The sequence below is a fragment of the Haplochromis burtoni genome, unplaced genomic scaffold, assembly GCF_018398535.1.
Source record: "Haplochromis burtoni strain Fernald_Lab_line unplaced genomic scaffold, NCSU_Asbu1 Contig_43, whole genome shotgun sequence".
Lineage (NCBI taxonomy): Eukaryota > Metazoa > Chordata > Actinopteri > Cichliformes > Cichlidae > Haplochromis > Haplochromis burtoni.
In genome coordinates, this window is record NW_024582404.1 from 161,553 (window position 1) to 182,039 (window position 20,487).

The window sequence follows — 20,487 nt, forward strand, 5'->3', positions numbered from 1 at the left end:
TTCTTTTCCAGTTGCTTCGCGTGAAGAACATAGATTTATACAAACTCTCTAAATCAAGATTATGAGCTATATTAACTGATCAAAGTATTTTCAAGGTTCAGTATAACTCAGTTTGGATTGATAAGGTCTATTCTTGCATTCGAGCCTGTAGGATTATCATGAATTAATGTTTACTGTGATGTTTGACTTCAGTCATAGAAATCCTAAACAAGGGAGAAGAAAGGGGTTTTACTGGCTCAGTACTCAGCAGGAAAACATAAGAAAATAACATGTGTTTCATTACATGCAGTCGCAGGGTTCTCTAGTAATATTTCTATAATTTCTATATGACTATCCAGTTTACTTAATCAGCATTCTACCAAGAAACAAGTTCATTTCTGCTGCTTCATAAAAATCCAAGTAGTACTGATCATAGGACTGGAAACTGAAAAGAAAAAACTTCTAGAACCAAACATCATAACCATAACAGGTATAAAACATGCTTTTTAAGGCCAAAAGGAGACTGCACTGCCGCAGACCGTTAGCAGATCAGGCCCTAGATGTTCCTTCTTTTTTAAACATCCAGTCTTTGTATTGATATGTTTCACAGACTGTTCTCGTTTATCTGACACGCATAAAACAACAGGGTAAAACATGCTGTGGTGAACTAAAACGCTGGTTTTTTAGTCCAATTTCTCTACATTGTAATCTTACAATGTAGATATAATGTTCCAAAAGTACCTCCTAACATAAATGAAACAAGTCTGTTTTTCTTCTTTCTTTTTTTTTACATTGACTTTAATGTCACTCTGGTGTAAAATACAAAATGCTATAATATAAACCACATCATTTTTTATGTTTGTAAATCTGCAAGAATATTGTAAATCATAAAAACTCTTATTGGAGTTTCTTATCTTGGCTTTGCAGTTGCTAAGTTACTGGTAAGTTATACATAAATAAAATGTTTGGGCTACTAATAACTGAGAATTTATCCATAAATTCAATTTTATTCATTTCATACAAAACATGAAACCTTCAAGTCAAAAGCAGACCTTTAATAAATGCGGTTTATGTCCCGTACGATAGTTCGGGAGGATCACTGCTGGTCAGGCTGGATAAATTTTGCTTGTCAGCTTCCAAGCAGAGAGTCACCAAACACATTTCCGTAGGAGGTTTTGAGAAAATGGACGTAGTTCTGCAGGCTGCGGTTTGTCGAGTCCGACTGCTCCAGCCGGTCCTTCATGTTCTGCAGCTGGCTCTGGAAGCGCCGCTCCATCTGGGAAACAAAGGCAGGGATACACTTCTACATCACAACATCACCTTTTTTTCTCTGACCATCTTTGAGCATCATTATCATGTGATGTATCAGTTTCAGTACCAAAGCTGCCTTAAATCTGCCCAGATTTACTAAAAGGACAAAACCAGTGAAAGCAATAAGTGTCTGTGTGTCTTTGGACAAAAAAAAAAACAGGAGTGATGCGCACATTTACATGTGTCACAGCAACAGTAACTTCTTCAAAGCATTTATGGGTGAGGAGCTGATGGTAATTAATGAACAATGAACCAGAGTAACAGAAATATATAGAGAGAAAGTGAACAGCTGCTGTCAGCCTGCAGCAAAGTTTACAAAGACTTCCAGATTTCCAGAGTGAGAAACCGAGCTGGGAGTTTGTCTTCATGCTTTTTCTTCATCCTGAAACTCTGTGAAACAGCGAGCAGCTGAACGGATGACTGTCTTCACGTTTATGATTGCTGAACAGGTGGTTTAATGAAGGATGATTGGCTTTTTACCTGCGAAGGTTTTTATAGTGATTATAGTAACGAGCGCTGCTGCTGGAAATTTGAAAACACATTTACGTTCACAACACCTGAGCTCGCTGTCTCCGTCATGTTGCCACTTGCTGCGTGAGGCTGGAGCTCCTCAGTGAGCTGTGACGGAGGAGCTGCTGTGTTTTAAACTTTTTTTTTGAAAGGCTAGTTGGCCTTAATCTTAAAATATTTTACATGAACACGTGGTCCTAACTATGTTTTTATTTGCAAATGAGCAAAACGTGAAAAGTGGCTCCCGCTCCACCTTTCTCCATGTTTGCCACAGGTTTCAAACACCTCCTCTGCTGACTGCTGTAGAAGGTTGGTGGAACTGTTGCCACTGACCCAAATGGGCCAGAAGGAGCTTTCCTGAAATACTTTTGTGCTGGCCTCTTGGTTTTATCGAAGCCTGCCTGCATGTGTAGAAGCATTCAGCGGTGACTTACTTCCTCCTTGTTTCGCTGCAGTTGGCTCAGCTCCGTTTTGGCTCGGCTCAGCTGGCTCTGGAGGTCCAGGGCTTTAGACTGAGACGATCTCTCTTTGGCTAAAACCCTCTGCATGCTGTCGTCTACCTGCAGGCCGAACGTGAAAAATAAACATATGAGCACCGAAATCCTTCAGGGAAAAACTGATGATTTAGTTTCTTTGACCTTATCTTTAGTGAGTGTGTACAAACACCTAAATCAAAGCTTTAGTTTTTACCCCAGTTTAACTCAATGATCAGCAGTCAGTGTGGACGTGGACACAGCTCACATTGAGGAGGTGTAAACTCTGGATCATCAGTTTAATACAGAACAGAAACGCCAACCAAAGTTTTGAGCCTCACCCACATTAGCAGCACTAACACTTTACTAACAGGATTAATCGCGCAAATATATAAAAAAAAGTCTGATTTAATTGACTTAAGGACAATTTTGCTCGATCACCAGTTAATACATTTGTTTCACCATTTAAGTTAAAGACTGCTTGCTGTGTTCAGTTCTGACTGACCCACAGACCAATGAAGGAGAGATGGAAATCATTAGATTTTTTGACCACATCAATGTGAAATTAAATGTACTGATTTATATTGCCTGCAATAAGTAATGTATGTAGTAACAAAGTCGACTGACTGATTTTCTAATCTCAATTGCAGTCTAAGTTTTTACTGCTTTAATTGCAGACTTAACAGCAGTCTAAACACCTTCTGCATCACCAAGTTAATGCGTGCAAGCTGTGTGTCAGTGTTTGCACAGCAGGACTTCACTCAGTGACGTTAGTGAGATACAGATCAGCAGTGTGCATGCATAAAACATCCATCCCTCCCTCCCAATCCGGGGACAGGTATAAAAGCTATTAAATCAAAATAAAAGAATTAGTGACACTGTGGAGCCTCCAGCTGATTTTAAACCAAAACTCCAAACGCAACCTGCTTCAGAAAAGCTTAAGTGTTCAGCACCAGTAACCATGGCAATCTCTTAACATCCTCCAGGTCACTGCTGAACACTTTAGAGTTTGGGAAGTCCAGGATCATGAGTGATGCTACCTGTCAAATCACTTCTCTTACATGCATTTCCTTTTACAGTTATTCTATTAGGAGAATTTTATTGGGCGAGGTAGATGTGAACCAAACTCCACTTCTAACCAGTTCAGCAGCATCTTGGTAGCTGTTAAGAAGTTGAAGGAGAGCCACCGTCTTGATACTGAAACCTCTGGCTTTAAACTCATCGCACATCGCTAACCCATTCACCCGTCTGGTGTGTGATGTTTTGTGGAACTGTGAGACCTCCGTGACTCCACGTGTCTGTACCTGTTTCTGTACGTCGTCCAGAGTTTGCTGCAGTTGTCTGGACAGGACGCTGCACTCGTGACTCTTCTCCTCCAGCTGCTGCTGGATGCTGTGGATACTGGCTTCCTTCAAAGCGAGAGATTGAGACATCTCTCTGTTTTCTGCCTTCAAGCCCTCCAGCCTCCTGCAACCAACACACAAATCTAGTGTCACAGCATGGAAAAGATCAGATATAATACAGATTTATCTGTATTACTGTAGGATCTTTACAATATAAAGCACCTTGAGGCACCTGTTGTTGTGATTTGGCTCTGCGGTATATAAATAAACTTGAATTGAATAATGTCCATTAAATGCAGTTTCTCTGTGACTGTTACCTCTCGAAGTTGTACACTTTCTCCTTCAAGACGTTGTTTTCCTCCTGCAGCAGCAGGTTCCTCTGCTGAAGTGTCTCCAGCTGAGTGCCTTGCTGCTCCACCTGCAAAGGAAAACGTTTAGTGGAACATGTCAGCCATGACGGGTTCCTGGGGACACTCTGCATGGATTATATTCATCAAACTTGTTAATCTTTCCAGATTTTTAAGTATGCTGGGTCTTTTGGGTCTGAATGAAACCTCTACCTTGTGCCTGACTTCAGAGAGGGCGGAGTTATTCTCCATGTTCCTCCTCTCGCGTGCGTCAGCCTCCTGCTGGGCTTCTCGGAGCTGCTGCTCGGTCTTCCTCAATCTGTCCGGTAGAGTCTCGAGCTCTCTGAGCCTCCCCAGCAGCTCCCACCTCACCTGCTCCTTCTCCCTGTCCAGGCTGACGTGCACGTCTAGCGCCTCCTTCTGCACCGCCTCCAGCTTCAGGCAGTACTCCTCGGACTCCAGGCGAGCCTGCTGGACCTGCAGAGAGGTTTATCACCCCGACACGGGTTCGATTTCAGCACAGAGACTTTAAAGTCATTTTTAAAAGTTATAATATGTAAGAACAAAGTACCATCTGACTTTCATGTTAAATCTGTATTTAAAGTGAGCGTGTGTCTGTACCTTCTTCTTGTACTTCTCCACCAGGTTTTCATACTTCCTGATCGACGCTTTCAGCTGACGAGCTTCAGACTGAAGCCCTCGCTGTGTCTCCTCAGAAGACGTCAGCTGACTCTAAATGTGAGGCATGTTTATCATAAACTACACATACATTTCCCTTAGACCACAGAAGCTTTGAAACAACATTAGCTGTTGGTTTTTCTTTAACAGTTTTTATTTCATATCAACCAAATCCATAGCGTGCTGCTAACTCTCCTGAACATACCTTGAGACTTTGATTGTGCAGCTTGGTGGAGGCGTTTTCGGCACTGAGATGATGCAGCTGATCCCGGAGCTCCTCCCTCTCCGTCCGACTCTTCTCCTCCGCTGACTGAAGCTGAGCGTGCAGCTCAATCACCTGACTGTGACATAGACAGGTATAAAAGGTTACTTTACTCAACAACCACAATTTTCTAAGTAACATTGTTTCAGTTTCTGGCCATAACACAGATGCTGCAGCTCCAAAGTGTCAGTAGCCTCAGTTTCAGTACCAGTTTGTGTCAAGTGACACCCTCTGGGCCTGAAAATGGAGCCAACACAGAAGTGCCAAATAAATAAAAGTAAATAAAAAAGCTCCGGATACAAAGAAGTTTTTGTTTTTTTCCGGCTTTTTCCCTCCTTTATAAAAACTGTGTGATGGGTGATTTTGTAGGGTGGGAGGGTTAGCAGTCATCTTACTGCTAGTGATTTCAAGAAGCAGAAGCAGATAAAGAGACACCAGAGAGCTGATTTCCCAAGTCCAGCATGAACAGGAGGAACATAGATTATACCAGTCACAGATCCTTGTTTACCTACAGTAATGAACAACCTTAAGTGAACGATATCAGCTGCTGAGGTGCACGAGTCCACTGCCACCTGGGCATCTCTACGGCCTCGTACACGTTCTGCTGTGGTGGGATTTTTCGACAGGGTTACAGTAAAAAAAACACAGTCAAGAGTCTGTGGTCCAACCAAATGACCCCACGCTGCCCACCACTTCCACATCCTTTTCTCTTCATTTCTTAAATTGGGTTTCCATTTAACATATGTTAAGGGAAGGAAATTCCCTGTAAAAAAAAGTTTAAAGTCCAGTAAATGTATGCCTGTCTGATATAAGCACAGCTGGTTTCACCTGCCTTGCACACTGAAGCATCTCCAAAAGTGCTACAGACTAAGCTGCAGGGTTGTCAGTGTGTTACCACCCCTCCCCCACCCCCGAGGTTTCTCCTTTAATCCTGGAAGGTCTCGGTGTGTCGGAGCAGCTCCTGCAGGCCGTCCTAGGATCCTCATCCCACAACATCATTCCTCCACAGACTACAGCTCTCCTGCTCTGCCTCCTCTGTGCGACCTTAGAGAGCTCTCCTCCTCATGCGACCTGTGACAAAGAGATTTAAGAAACCTCTGCATCCATCTCCAGCTGGAAAGGTGAACGCAACTCCACCCTGTTTGTCAGCATTTGGCTTTTCTCTCCAAAGCCACTTCCATTTCCTCCTCCCATGGAACAGTCGGCTCTGCCACCATGGCTATTCTGGAGGACGTGGACCAGACCAGGATATCTGGCTGATATCTGGAGGAACTGAACCAGCTCAGTGCGAGCTCAGCCGTGCCTGGGGAATCCTCCAGATATGGACCATGTGATGGCCCCGCTGCCCCCAGCTCTCTTGCTAATACTGGCTCAAAAAAAGTTCTGTTTGTTGATTCCCCAGACTGTCCCATAATTATAAAAACAACATTTCTTACATATCAAATAAGGAGACAGACATTTCTATAGTAGATAGTGAAAAAGCAGGGACTTTTGTCATGTAATTGTTTATCTGTTACTTAATTACTTTGGTGTACTATGAAATAGAAATGGCGAGGGTTCCTTTATCAATAAGAAAAGTTGTCCAACTTATGAAAATACAGTTACAAAGTCAAAATCTATGTACTCCTTCATATTTTCCAAAGCTGTCTAGTGGGCCGGATTTGAGTCTTTGCAGGGCCGATTCTGGCCCTCAGGCCTTATGTTTGACACCCCTGCCTTACACATCTCATTGTTGTCATCTTCCAGGTCTCCAGCAAACCAGACAAAGTTGGACTTGAAATTTCTTATGAAGACATAAATTTCAAACTGACCACGGCCGCCTTAATTTTCAGGGTGACTCACATTTTGTCCGATGATGCTGGGCTACATTTATCGATTTATTTACAGAAACAAGAACTAAATGAGTGTTTCCATGAATGCACTCACTGTTTGAGAGCAGAGATTTCCTGTTCTAGCTGTCCTTTAGCCGCTGCCTCCTTGGAGTGGCGGAGGCACCAGTCACTGGATGTGGAGAGAGCCTGAGCCAGCTGGGACTCCTTTAAGAAAAAACAAAAACACTCACACACTTTCTTCTTTTGTTTTTGACCTTATTTATTATTTCAAGTGCTCCTCATAAACAAGTCACCTTCAATAAGGTGAACAGGTGAAAGAGAATGAACAGAGTAAGCAGGAAGTGTCTGTATGCCTGTTACAGGCTCAGTCAGACTGCTGTTCCTTCAGCAGGCAGTCCTCACCTCTGTTGCTTGCGTGTTTCACTGGAAACTTGCCACTTGGCCAAGCGGCTCTCCTTTGAATCAGATTTGCATAAACCACATGATCGGACAAGACACCGCAGAGAAAACTCATTTGCATGCAGAAGAAACCACACAGAGGTGTGACGGTCACACAAAGGAACCAACATGTTTTCTCCACCACCTTCTCCATCTATAATCTACCGCAATACCAGAAAATGACGAAATACTGTGAAAAGATTTTTAAAAATATGGATTGGAAAATAGCTTTTAGTTCATCACAGGATATAATGTAGGTAATGTGTGACTTTAGGAAACCAGTGACCAGGTTTAATCACACGGGCTGCACATACTGACCTTTTCCTGAAGTTTGTCCGCGAGCCGCCTGGCGGCCTCCTCGGCTCGCTCTCCCTGCTCGGTGAGCAGGGCCAGACTTCTCTCCTCGGCCTCCCTCTGCTCCCTCAGAGTTTGCAGCTCCTCCTGAAGCACCTGGAGCTCCTTCTGCTGCTGCTCCTGGCTCTGATGCATCCTCTACAGAGAGAGAGAGAAGCAGGAAAGCTGGTTTAAAGAGTAATGAATGCTAAAGGGTGAGTTTAGGATTCTGAATTACCTTCACTGGCAAAGTGTGCACATCAAAAGACTCTTGTTGTTACTTATTCGACGATTTACAACAGATACATGAAAGAAAACATATGTTCAGAACAAGGACGAGGGAAACAAAGCAGCTAAAGTGCTGCTATAAACTTTAAAAAGATTGTGCCAGACTTACTTGTCCTGGGAAAAGCCTCTTTTGGCTTAAAGAAAGGGCTTCAGTGTCTGTTTTGTAACTGAAAGGTGTGAACACTTGTATATTTGTGGCCAGTCTAAACCCATTACTGAACCACACTCATGAAACCTGAACATGAGCGTAGTGGAGGCTTCATTGCTCCAGGTTTTAGTCACATTTCCACAGAGATCATCCATAATGAAAACTGCAGTCGCACAAGTTTCCCTTCTGTATCAGATCTGTGTGACTCAAACGTTCACAGAGCGTGTCAAGATATCTCAATCGTACAACATGTAATACATGCAGCCTCGCAAAAAAATACAGGAGCAATGCACACACTTGGCACGATAACTGAGAGTCAAAGAAATATTGTTTCATGTTCTTACACATACACAAGTCAGCTCTTACTCACAGGTTTCAAGATTATGCAGCTGTAATAAATCAGCCCTCCTCTTTCTGAGCTGTGAGATTGATCCAGAGCCTCGCATTTATCCGCACACAGTCCCAGAGGAGTTTGCCTTCATGTTAGAACATACTGATTCTCCTTCAGCTGGCGCTCACTGACCCTAACTGCTGTTTCTGGGGAGAAACATGTGCCAGTGCCTACACTCCATTATTATTTCAGTAGATTTGTTGCTCCCTCATTGGGTCAATCTTTTTTTGACCTGCTAGTTTGTGCTGTTTTCAGCAGATTGCAGATTCCTCCAGGAATTGCAATAGTCATTTGGTATTAAGTTGGTGTTGATGTCTGGAACAGTGTAAACACTGGATGTAGTAACTTCACCCTGGGGGTACAGGTGTTAAGATTAGTCATATATCCTGTTTACTGAAGTTCACAGCTAAACAGGTGGAATGAATTAGAGTTTGGAGGAAGCCACACAGTGGCTGATGGTCTGGTTGTGTTTTTGCTTTTTTATTCTTTACAACCTTCATTTTATTATATATTGTATATTCATTCAGTGTAACTTGTTTTCAGGCATTTTTAAACGTAGATGAAAATAAAGTGTTACAAGTATTTGCTATGACAAACCCCAGGTTTTGCACCAAATATGTCTTTAGATACCTTCATGTGGCATTTTTGGCAGTTAAATTGCAGAACTTTGCACTCTCACTTGTGCATTTTTTTTGCGATCGCATTAATTGCATTGACTAGTAAATGTGGCCTGAGATATCAAAAGGGTTTTTAAGTCTTTGGTTGTAGTCTATGTCTGCTTGTTCCAGTGTGTTAATGCATATGATCGCGTTCTGTGTTAACAGACCTGAATCTGAGCGGCCAGTCGGGTCTTTTCTGCCTCTGCTCGGCTCAGCTGAGACTCCAGGTGGCTGCGAGTTGACTCCAGGATTCTTGAAAGCTCCTCGGTTGTCTTCACATTGTCCTGCAATGAGAGAGGGAAGCAGAGGATGAGCGGGAGAGATCATTAAGGGTGCGCATGTCTGTCTGAGAGGTATCAGTTAGTTGTGGAAAACCTTTTCAAAGTCCAAATGCTCTGCAAGCTTTGAGGCCTCTTTCTCCTTGTGGGTGAGTTTGGCCAGAAGGCGCTGCAAAAGAAGAAACGTCTTCTCAGAAATTTTCTCTGATGTAAAATGAGGTAAAAAGCGGGTGATAATCACTCACCATGTTGTCTGCTTCACTGTCGGCCAGTCTCTTTCTCAGGGTGTCTGTCTGTTCTGACCTCACCAGCGATTCCCGCTGTGGATACAGTAAAAGTCAGGAGTGAATAAAGGCACGCTGACAGTCCCACTCCTTAATCTCCAAAAGTTGATTCTGTTCATCTGGACGTAGCGTTTTGTGGGAGTTTCGTCACTCATCCAAGTGACTTCTTCAGTCTCAGCTGACTGCAGGTTTCCCCGATCTTATAAACAGTATATTTGCATAATGACTGAAACCAGCCCACTGAAGGAACAGTGGGCTGGGAATGTTTGTCTTCTTCCTGTACCTCATGTTCACTCCACTCTCTGAGGAGCTGTCGGAGGCCGTGGTGTGTGTTATCAAACATCTCGATCTTTTCCAACAACAACTTCTGCTGCCGTTCCAGAGAAGCGGCGTGCAGTTTTGACACCGTCTTGTCCTAAAACATAAATAAACATGCACATCCAAACATGTCCTAATCTATTCCTTCTGCCTCATTTCTTCATCCACTTGATTTATCAGTAAAATATCTTCCAGTGCAGGTTTTACCTTGGCAAAGCTGTCCATAGTTTCCTTCAAAGCTGTCAGCTGATTGGCTACAGCTACGCCGTCAATTTCTGCTTCAACGAGGGTTCTCAGGAGCACATCTGCCCCTCTGTGTTGACCTCGAGAATCTGACCTGTAAACAAAGCAGACCTGAAATATCATTGTGTGCATCAGCAGAAAGTATATTGGAGTAAAAGTTGGCCTTATTATTCTCGTTTCCTCTACTAGAGTATCGTTGCAGGAGTCACTGAAAGCTGAAACTTGTATTTCCTTGTGCTAAATCCACTTGTTCTCCTTCTCTTCCCCTGACTGCCAACACTGTGTGATTCCTCTGGTACCCAGTCCCCGTTCCAGTTGACCTGCATCAATCGCACCAAGTTTAAAGGTGCAGCAGCTATTCAGGGCACCCTTGATTCTGGGTGAGCAGCCTTCTGCTACGCCATCTTTCTCAGTGTTGTGCTGGTAACCATGCACACTGGTAGTTTATCAGGCATTTGACATACTAATCTCTACCAATACAGGTGCGTATAGTTCATTAAGTCCACAGGTGTCAAACTCCAGTCCTTGAGGGCCGGTGTAGTGAAACTTTTCCATGTGTCCCTGCTGTAACACACCTGAATAAAATTAGTAGGTCATTAGCAAGACTATAGAACTTGACTGCTGGCCCTCGAGGACTGCAGTTTGACACTGCTGGTTAAGTCCATTAAATTGTAAAATAAATAAAATTAACTAAAACACCTTAATCTACGAACATTAGCTCCCAAGAGGTAACTAACTCACTGTTAGTTCTCCTCCTTTTATTGCTTTACAAAGATATGTGTAAAAACTTGTTGCCACCCATTAAAGAGACTTCTGCAACGCAAAGATTACAGTAGAAGACTTTTGTAGTAAAAAGTTTTTTTGGCAGATTTACCAAATGAAAAAAAATCTGATTTAACTGCATATTCTTCCATTGCAGCTTTTACATTATAGGAATAGGAGAAATGGCACTCATCATCATTAATTTCATTATTCATTTTGCCTAATCATTGCTATAACATGAATTCGTTCAGCATTTGTTTCGTGCTCCTGTGAGAAGATTCAGAGAAACTGTACAACTAAACCATTTTGGTTAAACTTCCTCTGGATATGAGGTCAGTAGTACAAATGTTTGTGTGTCAGACTGCTGAAGCTGTACGTACTTCCTCAAACGGCGAAAGCTCTCTTGCTCTCTAAGTAGGATGCTGAGGTCCTTGGACACTGCATCCAGCTCTTCCTCCTGCTCCTCTGCTTCGTTCTGATGTCTGATCCCATTTTCTGTCTGATGCCGCACTCGGCTCGTCTAATCACGACAAACAGAAATACGGTTCAGGGATCAGCCTCAAAGAAGACAGAAATAAACTGAGAACAGCTGCACCTACCAAAAGAAACAAGGTACATGTTCATCAAAGTATCCTCGACTGTGTCTTAGAAAAAATAAAATTAGGTTTAATCCTCAAATTAAAGCCAAAAAGATGGTCCTGTCTTAGGCTCTCTATGATTAATACATCCCAGTCAGTGAGGGGTTGACCAGATGTGTCTGTCATATGCAAATATTATTTAGGAGGGGAACTCCTTGCTCTCCATGATGTGCAGGGTGTTGTGGGAGTTGAAGTCTTTTAACGCCTGCTACGTTAGCCACTGTAGCAGTTGTTCTTTGTGTGATTAAGTGTTTGTGGGTTAAAATGTATCCAACTCCTTTTATTCAGCTCACTATTTTTATTTTTTCTATGTCTGTGGATATTTATGACATTTTTCTCTTGCCCTGGACATCATTTTTAAGATCCTCAAGTCCCAGGGTTGTAGTTTTTTTTATGTCTTGCTTAAATTCTACTTCTTTTACTTCATTTCTACTTTTTCTAGTAAATGGCCCTATGTTGTGCATACTGTGCCATCAGTGGCAGGTAGACAGATTAACAGAAAAACATTGCTCGAACATGTCAAAATAAGGAATATAAGCTCAAAGTGATATGTGAATACTCTTTGCGTGGGTAGTTCGGATGGTCCATGGTAATGGATATCAGCTACCTTTGTTAATTTGTAAATCAGCCCTGAAATGAGAGTATAGGTTCTGGTTGTAGTTTTTTTGATATTTTCGGTACATCTGTTTTGTTAAAGAAACAAGCTGCTGCCAGAAAATCTTTCCTCTCCACAGATCCCAGTACATTTAACAGAGATGAACAGTAATAAGAGACCTGGCACTTGTGGGAGTCCACATCTCTTCTGCAGGACAGCCTTCCTGGAGGAATCCACGGCTTCCGGACCTTTGGTCTACCTCCATCGCCCTTCACCTGGGCATCTTTTTCCCGACTCTTTAGAAAAGGTAAACAGATTCAGGTGAAACGCTTCAAGACTTAACGTAGCGTCCTGTTCCTCTGGAAACTCTTTGAAAGCTTGCGAAAAGGTGGGGTGAGGGCTGTCTAGAAGAAAACTAACAAATCTTTGCAGCAGAAATACGACATGTGATTAACATCAGCAGTATTTTCCCCGAATCTATAAAGTACAGTAACCTGTGGAGTTTTGCTGGGACTCCTCCTCATGTGAACATGTATAGGTGTAGTCTCCAGTACGTGGAGGTGAACCGGTGGCGGCGACGGAGGTGAATCCCGGGTTTTCATTCTCATAGACCCAGTTTGGGCACATTAATGACCCGTTAAAATAAGTATTAAAAAGCACATTTTTATCATGATACACAGTCTGCTTCCAAGATGAATCTCGGCTTCTCCCTGTAAAGAAAACGGTTGTTTGGCTTGACAAACGACCGGCCTGATGATTGGCTCGGTTGCAAGATCCCGCTTTGTGATTGGTTGAGAGGAAAGTTTTGTGCAAGCGTTGTCCGTGGTAACCATTAAAAGTAATCGTGAAGTCCACGCTGCCTTTAGGTGGTGTCGGAAAAAATCCAAATAAATTAATACCCTTCTTAAATGGTTTCACGCTTCAATTCGAATAGGAATAATCTATCTCTTAAACTTTATAAAATCAGATCAGTTGTTAGATATTTATAGCAACAATGGAGCTGCAGCAGATACCTTTGTTATGACGGTTTCGGGAATTCCGTTTGAAACCATGTAACGTGAACGCAGCACAAAACCGTTATAACAAAAAAACCCAGACCAAAAAAAAATGAACGTATTGTTAAATGCTTTACTTTTCAAATGCAGATCATGTATACTGGTGGCTTTTCTAAAGTAAATAGCCGTTTTCCAGTTAAATAACACCGCAGTGTTCGACGTCTGAGATGAGCTAGAGATGAATCCACTTCCTGTTTATTTCTGTGGCACTTCCGAATCTTAAGCTAACACGTTTATACTAGCCAGCCGCTCCAAAGTCCACCAATCGAAACGATATAATAAATGTACACAAAAATTTAGTGGTCAGAGATTTATATGTTTTATCATTTGTGCTGATATCTGACAGCCAATTATTGATTCTCGCTCCATGCGCCGTGTCGGCTAAAAACAAAGCTGCTAAGAGTTTCAGTTAGCTTAGCTTGTGGTTAGCCTTCCATGTGCGCGTGGCTGCTAACAAACATGCTGGGGCAGTACGTTTTCTTTATGCTCCTGTTTTACCCCAGTGCCCACAAGCTCGGTGAAGCGTGTGTTGCGGCTGCTGCAGCGGAGGCACAGGACCGAGGAGCTAGCAGCACGGACACCCTGATCCTGTGCAGGGCTTGCGGACACGAGTTAGCACTCGGGACGGACATCCGCTCCGTGCCTAGCCGGCTGGCGCTCTCCAGCCGCAACGACACGCTGCTCGGGGGTCGAAGGGTTAACGTTCAGCTGTTTGAAAATCCCCACGGACACCGGTTTGAGGTGATCACGTTCAGAAAAGCCGACGTTACTCAGCACTGGCCGTCAGACAAGCGCTTCTCCTGGTTCCCGGGGTTCTCCTGGACCGTGGCCACCTGTCCCAGGTGTAACACTCACCTAGGTGGGTAAACCTACACATCAGGGTTATTACAGTTAACTAAACTCATGTGTGAGAAAGCTAAATCGAAACGTCGATCTACTGATCGAGGAAATAAAAACTTAAAATAAATTAGAAATAAACAACTATAATAACTCTGGTTTACGTCTTTATATGTTAGTTGTATATTTTTGTGCTTTAAAGTCATATAAACAAGTTAATCCAATATATTTAAACTGTATATTAGTAGTAAAACCTTATCTAAACAGATGAAAAATTATTGTTTGCAATCTGCCAAATTATTTCCTATCTGCGTATCCTGGATAATCTTCTTGACATTTTGAATGACCCGTTTATGAAATGTTTTATTATGCCCCAAAATGAGCGACTGAGCCATTAGCGCACCACAAAAAAAAAAAAAGTTTTCCAGGGGCAGAGCAGAGGGTAGTTTTCCCATAGACTTGTAAAGGACCAGAAGTCCCGTTGAGGACACAAGATTTACCCCCTGGTGGCCTTTGAAAAGAATGCAGGTTTAAGGCACCTGCGTCCTTGTGTTATACCATCTGTGCCACAATCTGAAACATGAATTTGATCCCTTAGATGACTGCAACTCAGTCACATACAGAGCCCTACCTGGCCACAGCTTTAGAGATATCTGACTAGGCCTTCTTTTAAGATGCTTGTTTTGAACAAATTTATATAGGTTAGATGTTTCCTTAGATACTCACCCCTTACGTTTTAAAGGTATGGCTGACTGCATTTGTGTGTAATGAACGTTGGGACATGCACATTTCTTTCAAGTGTGTTTTTTTTTTTTTTATCCAAGCTAAAGTACTTGAAGTTATTAAATACAGATCTGGAAAATAGTTCATTTTTAAGTCAGGATTTAGTACATCTGAATTCAGGCTTTTATGGTTAACCTGCACTGACATGTATCCCACTTCTCTGAAACACCTGAACAAGTTACATCTTGCTTTCAGGTAACTGATTTTGTCACTTTTCTCTAGGTTGGGCCTTCCAGCCAAGTGACTGGCCTGACAGGATAACAAAAAGCAATTTCAAGGAATCGGAGCACACCTTCTTGGCTTTAATCACCCATCGCCTACTAACAGAGGACTTTGCTTCAAGCCTGCTTATGACTCCAAAATCCTTCTCCAGCTGACAGACTTTACAAGTAGTTAACCCTGGTGCCTTTGCCACTACCCGAATTATATTTTCTTAAATTTGAATGCACCCACACATTTATACACAGTAAGTTTTATTATTGTAACAAAGCAAGTTGTACACCTCAAATTTAAAACAATTTCTTCCCCCCCCACCCCAAGCGAAAAAGGAAAAGGGTAATTAAATGTAAATTCTGAGATAACAGGTCCATTTTTTAAACCCATGAAGCAGTGGGGGGCAAAATTTACAAGCTTGTTTTTTTTCCATTTTGTTCTTTATTAAAAATGTCATTTCAAATCTCATGGATATCTGTAAAACAATACAATGAAAAAAAAAAAGTCCCATAGAAATGGTGTCAAAATAACCACTCTCCCCAATATCCAACATACTCCTGCCCCACCCTGCCCTCCCTCTAAACATTACAAGTCAAAGGAATGAGCTGGTACTCATTAAGCACGTAGGGGAAAATAAGTTTTAAGGATTCAACATCCCAAATTAAAAAAAAAATAATAATAAAATTTAAAAAAAATGAAAGAAAAGAAAATATTTAGAGGTCTGCTAGCGCTAGGTCACTACACCATGGCTTTAATCAATTTACCACACAACCTTGAACAGAAGAACTTCTGTGTGAATAGTCTTCAAATCTACTTAGGATGCCGTGCTGATTCTATTTTTTAGACTTTTTTATTATCATTTTTAGATGACTTGAGGGGGATGGTACTCAAAATTCAGGGCAAAGTGCCATTTGCCTTAGATGAGTCGAGGGATAACAAAACATGGCACCAACAAGTGAAAGAGGCTTCAGAATGGAAAATGAAGCACACACGGATTTTAAAAAAAAAAAGTAACAAAAAATAAAATAAAACCTTTGCTCCCGAACATGAGTGGAAAAACTGAACAGGGAATAGAAGGTTGAGGGTCTTGGTAAATGGTGGTTTTCTTAGTCATCTTCTCCTTCGTCGTCCTGAAAGAGCGAGACATCACGCAGTTAGCAAGTGAAGAGGGAGGGGAGGTGACCCCGCACCACTCACATCAATTTTCTCAGCTTTTAGTAGATTACCTCTCCATCTTCTCCATCATCCTCTTCATCTTCCTCGCCATCTTCATCTCCTTCCTCATCAATGTCCTCCAGACCCTCCTCATCCTCTTCATCCTCCTCACCTTCACCCTCTTCATCCTCCATATCAGGAACCTAGAGATGAGGAAATCTTAAGCATTTTCTTGCTCTGGTTCTTACATTGTTATCATTTCATGGATTGATGAAAGATGTGAGAACATTGTAATACAGACTAAACATCATAAACATACCAGGTAGTACTGCAGAGGGTTTGGCCAGATGTCATCCTTGATGACCTCCCCGAGCTCATCAGCGCCCGCGTCGGCATGATCAGTGAACCAAGTGAAGAAGCTCTCTGGTTCTTCGTGTTGCCTCTTCCTTCCTGCTTTGTTCTGTGTCTGGCTGGAGCGCTTGGTCAGGTCCTAAAAACATCAGGAGTTACCAAACAGTTTGTGACTGGTACAGGAAAAAAAATTCTCAGCACTACCCATTATCAGCACATTACATTTAAAACTAACAATGTGAGATATAAAAGTCACAAACTCACTACAATTCTGAATAAAATCTATAAACTGTAGATTTAATAGCTCTGGGTTATGAAAATAGAGTAGTCTTTAACCTGCATTACTACTTCTTTGCCAGCAGAGGGCAACTCCTTATGATCACATTTCTGACTTATCTCTGGTCTCTGTAAACACCTCACTGATGAGTCTATGGTCCCAGTTGTAGGTAGTTGTAAGTGTTATCCAAAACAAAAAATTAACTTCATTATGTCAAACAGGAGTACTGTCAATCGTGAGTGTTTAGTCAATGAGCTTGCTCTGGCACTGATAAACATGATAGGTCAAAGTGGTGATCCACTCATTTACTTTGGTTGACAAACTGAAAGCTGTGCATACCTTTCCTGATTTCCATTTGATTTCTGTTGACTTTGAAGATGGGTCTCCGCTCTCATTCAGATGGAACTCTTTGGAAAGAACTTTGTTTTCGAAGTACGGATTTTCATCGAAATACTAAAAAAAGGAAAAAGAAAAATTAAAAATGCACCCAGGTAAGAAAACTTGCAAATAAAGGAAAAAATAAATTTTAAAAAATAAAAATAGTCACTAAAGTGTTACGTGAAACCATTAAACACTTACAAAATCTATTCTGTAGCCTGACTTGATGTCTTCAAACTCCGTCACCTCCACTCGGCTCAGGTAATGAAGCGCTTCCTCATCTTCCTCCCCCAGTAGGGCTGATACTGTAGGAAGAACATATGGTTATACAGATTTAAAACTTGATTCACTGTCCACATCACTCACACTTGGCACTGTGATGCCATTTTTAAATATAGACAAATTAGAGTAATAAAATTTCTTAGATTATCTGCTTACCCTGTGGATGGTTGACAAATGTGGTGACCCAGAAGTTGGGGATTTTGGCGATCAGTTCTGACCTCTTTTGAAAGAATGGCTGACGGAGTTTGTTGTATTTCTGTTCTACTTTGAGGATCTCCTCACTTGCTTGCTCATTCAACCTGAACAAGAAAAAGAGAAGTTTAAAATTTGCACAATCCAGGTAACCAAGTGTAATGTCAACATATAGATAAATGCTATATTTATTTACATATGCGTGTCCAACAGTGGACAGTGTTGTGCCCAAACTTTATTTGCATTTAGGATTTATTGATTATTTAAAAAGGGTTTATTGCCTCATATGCTTTCACTTTACCTTTTGGAACATCATCCAATTTAGCTCAATTCACATTCATTTGAGTTGTACTTAAAATTGAAGGAAAACCATTCAATTTAAAAGAAAAGTTTCATTTTTCTTCAATAGATCCACAACTTTTTTTAAAGCCCAAACTCTGCCTTACACCAAAACAACCCAATTTACATTTGGACATATGCCTATTAAATCCCTCACTAAATTATATTTAGATGTTTAATTATATTTAATTGATATTTTACTTTATGCTCTAGTGTCATTTTCACCACAATGAACAATGCTGCCTTGCATTTCAATTTATTCAACCCTTCCACTTTAAGCTATGTCATATTTAATATTCTGGCTGTTCACTATAATAACTGCATCTTAATGCAGTTCAGCGATTATGCAGGTTTCCAGATTGTAGCATGTTAATTTAGCGACATAGTTCCTCTTTTCATCAAAACATGTAGCAAACATCACCGAGATTTCTAAAAGGCAGAAAATCTACCCCTATAAGGACACGTTTAGCTTAAAAGGTTTATTACCTGTCAATTTCATTTTGAACTTCATCAATGTGTTCAATAGCTTCTTGCTGCTCTTTCTCTGTGGGAAACAAAAAATTGTTAAAAGATTATTATATGCAAATTACACACAGCAACAGTCAAGTAGGACCTCGATTATCCATTTATTTATTTTTTACTTTTAGTCAGTCCTGCATACAAACTTATTTTACAGAGAAACTAAGTTTGCCATTATCTGAAAATTCTTTTTACACCAAATGTAATTTTATACCAACACCTACCGGAGCGCAAATAAAACCCAACTTAATTCTGCGTTAGTACAGTGTAAGTAAAGATATATGCCTGATTAAATCCCCCGGAGGTTAACGTAAGGTAAGCGGCCAATAGCTGTAGCTCTAGCGGCTCAGACACTCACCGTTTCCTGCCGGCTGCTACCTATAAGGCCGCGTGGTTTAAATGTGGGACATCTGAGTGCACACACACACACAGAGCCGCGATAACATGAGGGACCAAAACCGGGGACAGATGCCAGAATACCCCCCATTACTGTGAAACCGTCCCCCATACAGTAGAAATCCTGTGTGTTTTCGTCCACATAAAATAATTATCCGGTTCACCTGACTGCGTGACCAGTTGATTTAAATGCATCTTTAGCGGTAACAAAACACAGCGTCGTCTGCTAGCATTAGGTAACGTTACAACAACAACACACAGGCTGGCTAACTGCTAATTGAAACGGCCAACTTTAACCCTTTTAAAACAAAAAATAATTAGCTGCAACCCTTTATCTGATAGTGTGGAGTGATTTTACTCCCAAACACAGAAAAATATTCTTTCAAGATTACACACGGACACTCAGTTAGGAGCCTTCGACATCACTGGCCACGCTGATGATGCTAAATTAAGGAGCTAACATGGCCTCTCAGCACCGGTCTGAATTGAACAACAGAAGGCAAGAGAAGCGGCATGTTAGCTGCGGAGCTAGCCACCGTTAGCGCAGCGCGAATACACGCAGCAACCGCCGTGGCCAGCCATGAAGAAGCTCCCGTGGCGTGATGCAAAAATCAAAGCAGTGCACAAAATAATTAGCAGGAATAATGCACAAAGTGGCAATGCAAAAATATGTTAAGAGAAGAAAGTGAAAATGGCGGTGAACAGGAGGCCGCCATTCCCCTTACCGGAGGTCTCATCCGCTCCGTCATGGTTTGAGTTCAGCTCCTTTTTACTCACTTTTGCCGCCGAGGCCGACATGTTTTCGCAAGCTGGGGTAACTTACAGACGTCTGAGAAAATATCTGGTAGCTTTGAATCCGGTTTCTCCTTAAACAGGAGAACGTTTATTCGGCGTAAAGTTCAGCGTGCAGAAGCCAACAACGTGCTGCTTTCCACACAATGTAGCTGCCGATGAGCGAGGAAGTCAGAGCAAGCGCCGCTCACGCGCTCCTTTCATTACGAACACGCCTCGCCGAATGGAGAAGACCAGCTCCGCCTCTCAAAATAGGTCTTACTACTTGGCTCCAATTTGCTGATTTACCGCCGTCTCTTCTCTTAAAATAACACCAGAAATGAGCAAAACCTGCAATTATCACTTTTATTAATATCATAATCGATTATGAAATTAACTTGTTGTAATATGTTAGATTTACTCAGGCCAGGCCGAAGCTGCCGACTCACACTTGCGCACTTAAAAAAAAAAGCTGAATGTCAGTTGGAAGAGCCTCATTCTGGTGGTCAGTGCTAATTAGCTGTTAGGAACGATTTGACTCCAGTTCAATTGTTTTATTTAGTTATGAATACAAAATATATTTTGGTTGAGGTTATGGCCAGAAGGTTGCTTAGTTCTCCACTGTGTTTGTAAACGAATGTATGATAATATATTTGTATTTGCTGGTTTAGTAAGGAAAAAGACAAGCTAGTTGAAGTGTAACTGCATAATTACATGTCTTAGGTTCCTATTTGCTCATCTACTGCCATATATATATATATATGTGTGTGTGTGTGTGTGTGTGTGTGTGTGTGTGTGTGTGTGTGTGTGTGTGTGTGTGTATAATTTC

At 41.7% G+C, this 20,487-nt stretch overlaps 3 protein-coding genes across 3 annotated transcripts; 1 reads left to right on the forward strand and 2 right to left on the reverse strand.

Annotated features, from left to right (window-relative positions):
- Positions 1-1,013: 1,013 nt before the first annotated feature.
- On the reverse strand, positions 1,014-13,017 carry LOC102293466 (outer dense fiber protein 2). Its single transcript, XM_005948933.3, has 17 exons — positions 12,605-13,017; positions 12,290-12,406; positions 11,258-11,397; positions 10,080-10,209; positions 9,838-9,969; positions 9,516-9,590; positions 9,368-9,439; positions 9,160-9,276; positions 7,492-7,665; positions 6,830-6,939; positions 4,847-4,982; positions 4,585-4,695; positions 4,177-4,440; positions 3,934-4,034; positions 3,578-3,740; positions 2,235-2,360; positions 1,014-1,255 (listed from the first exon to the last, which is right to left on the reverse strand). Exons 1-17 carry the CDS (start codon positions 12,716-12,718, stop codon positions 1,109-1,111), a joined length of 2,229 nt encoding a protein of 742 aa, XP_005948995.1. The 5' UTR covers positions 12,719-13,017; the 3' UTR covers positions 1,014-1,108.
- Positions 13,018-13,366: 349 nt separating this feature from the next.
- Positions 13,367-15,996, forward strand: si:ch211-51h9.7 (uncharacterized protein LOC558400 homolog). The gene is made up of 2 exons (XM_042220102.1): positions 13,367-14,024; positions 15,008-15,996. The coding sequence occupies exons 1-2, from the start codon at positions 13,601-13,603 to the stop codon at positions 15,160-15,162; spliced, it is 579 nt and encodes a 192-aa protein (XP_042076036.1). The 5' UTR covers positions 13,367-13,600; the 3' UTR covers positions 15,163-15,996.
- On the reverse strand, positions 15,246-19,903 carry seta (SET nuclear proto-oncogene a). The gene is made up of 8 exons (XM_005948934.3): positions 19,613-19,903; positions 18,459-18,516; positions 17,598-17,740; positions 17,361-17,464; positions 17,121-17,234; positions 16,473-16,643; positions 16,225-16,356; positions 15,246-16,128 (listed from the first exon to the last, which is right to left on the reverse strand). The coding sequence occupies exons 1-8, from the start codon at positions 19,683-19,685 to the stop codon at positions 16,105-16,107; spliced, it is 819 nt and encodes a 272-aa protein (XP_005948996.1). The 5' UTR covers positions 19,686-19,903; the 3' UTR covers positions 15,246-16,104.
- Positions 19,904-20,487: the final 584 nt, after the last annotated feature.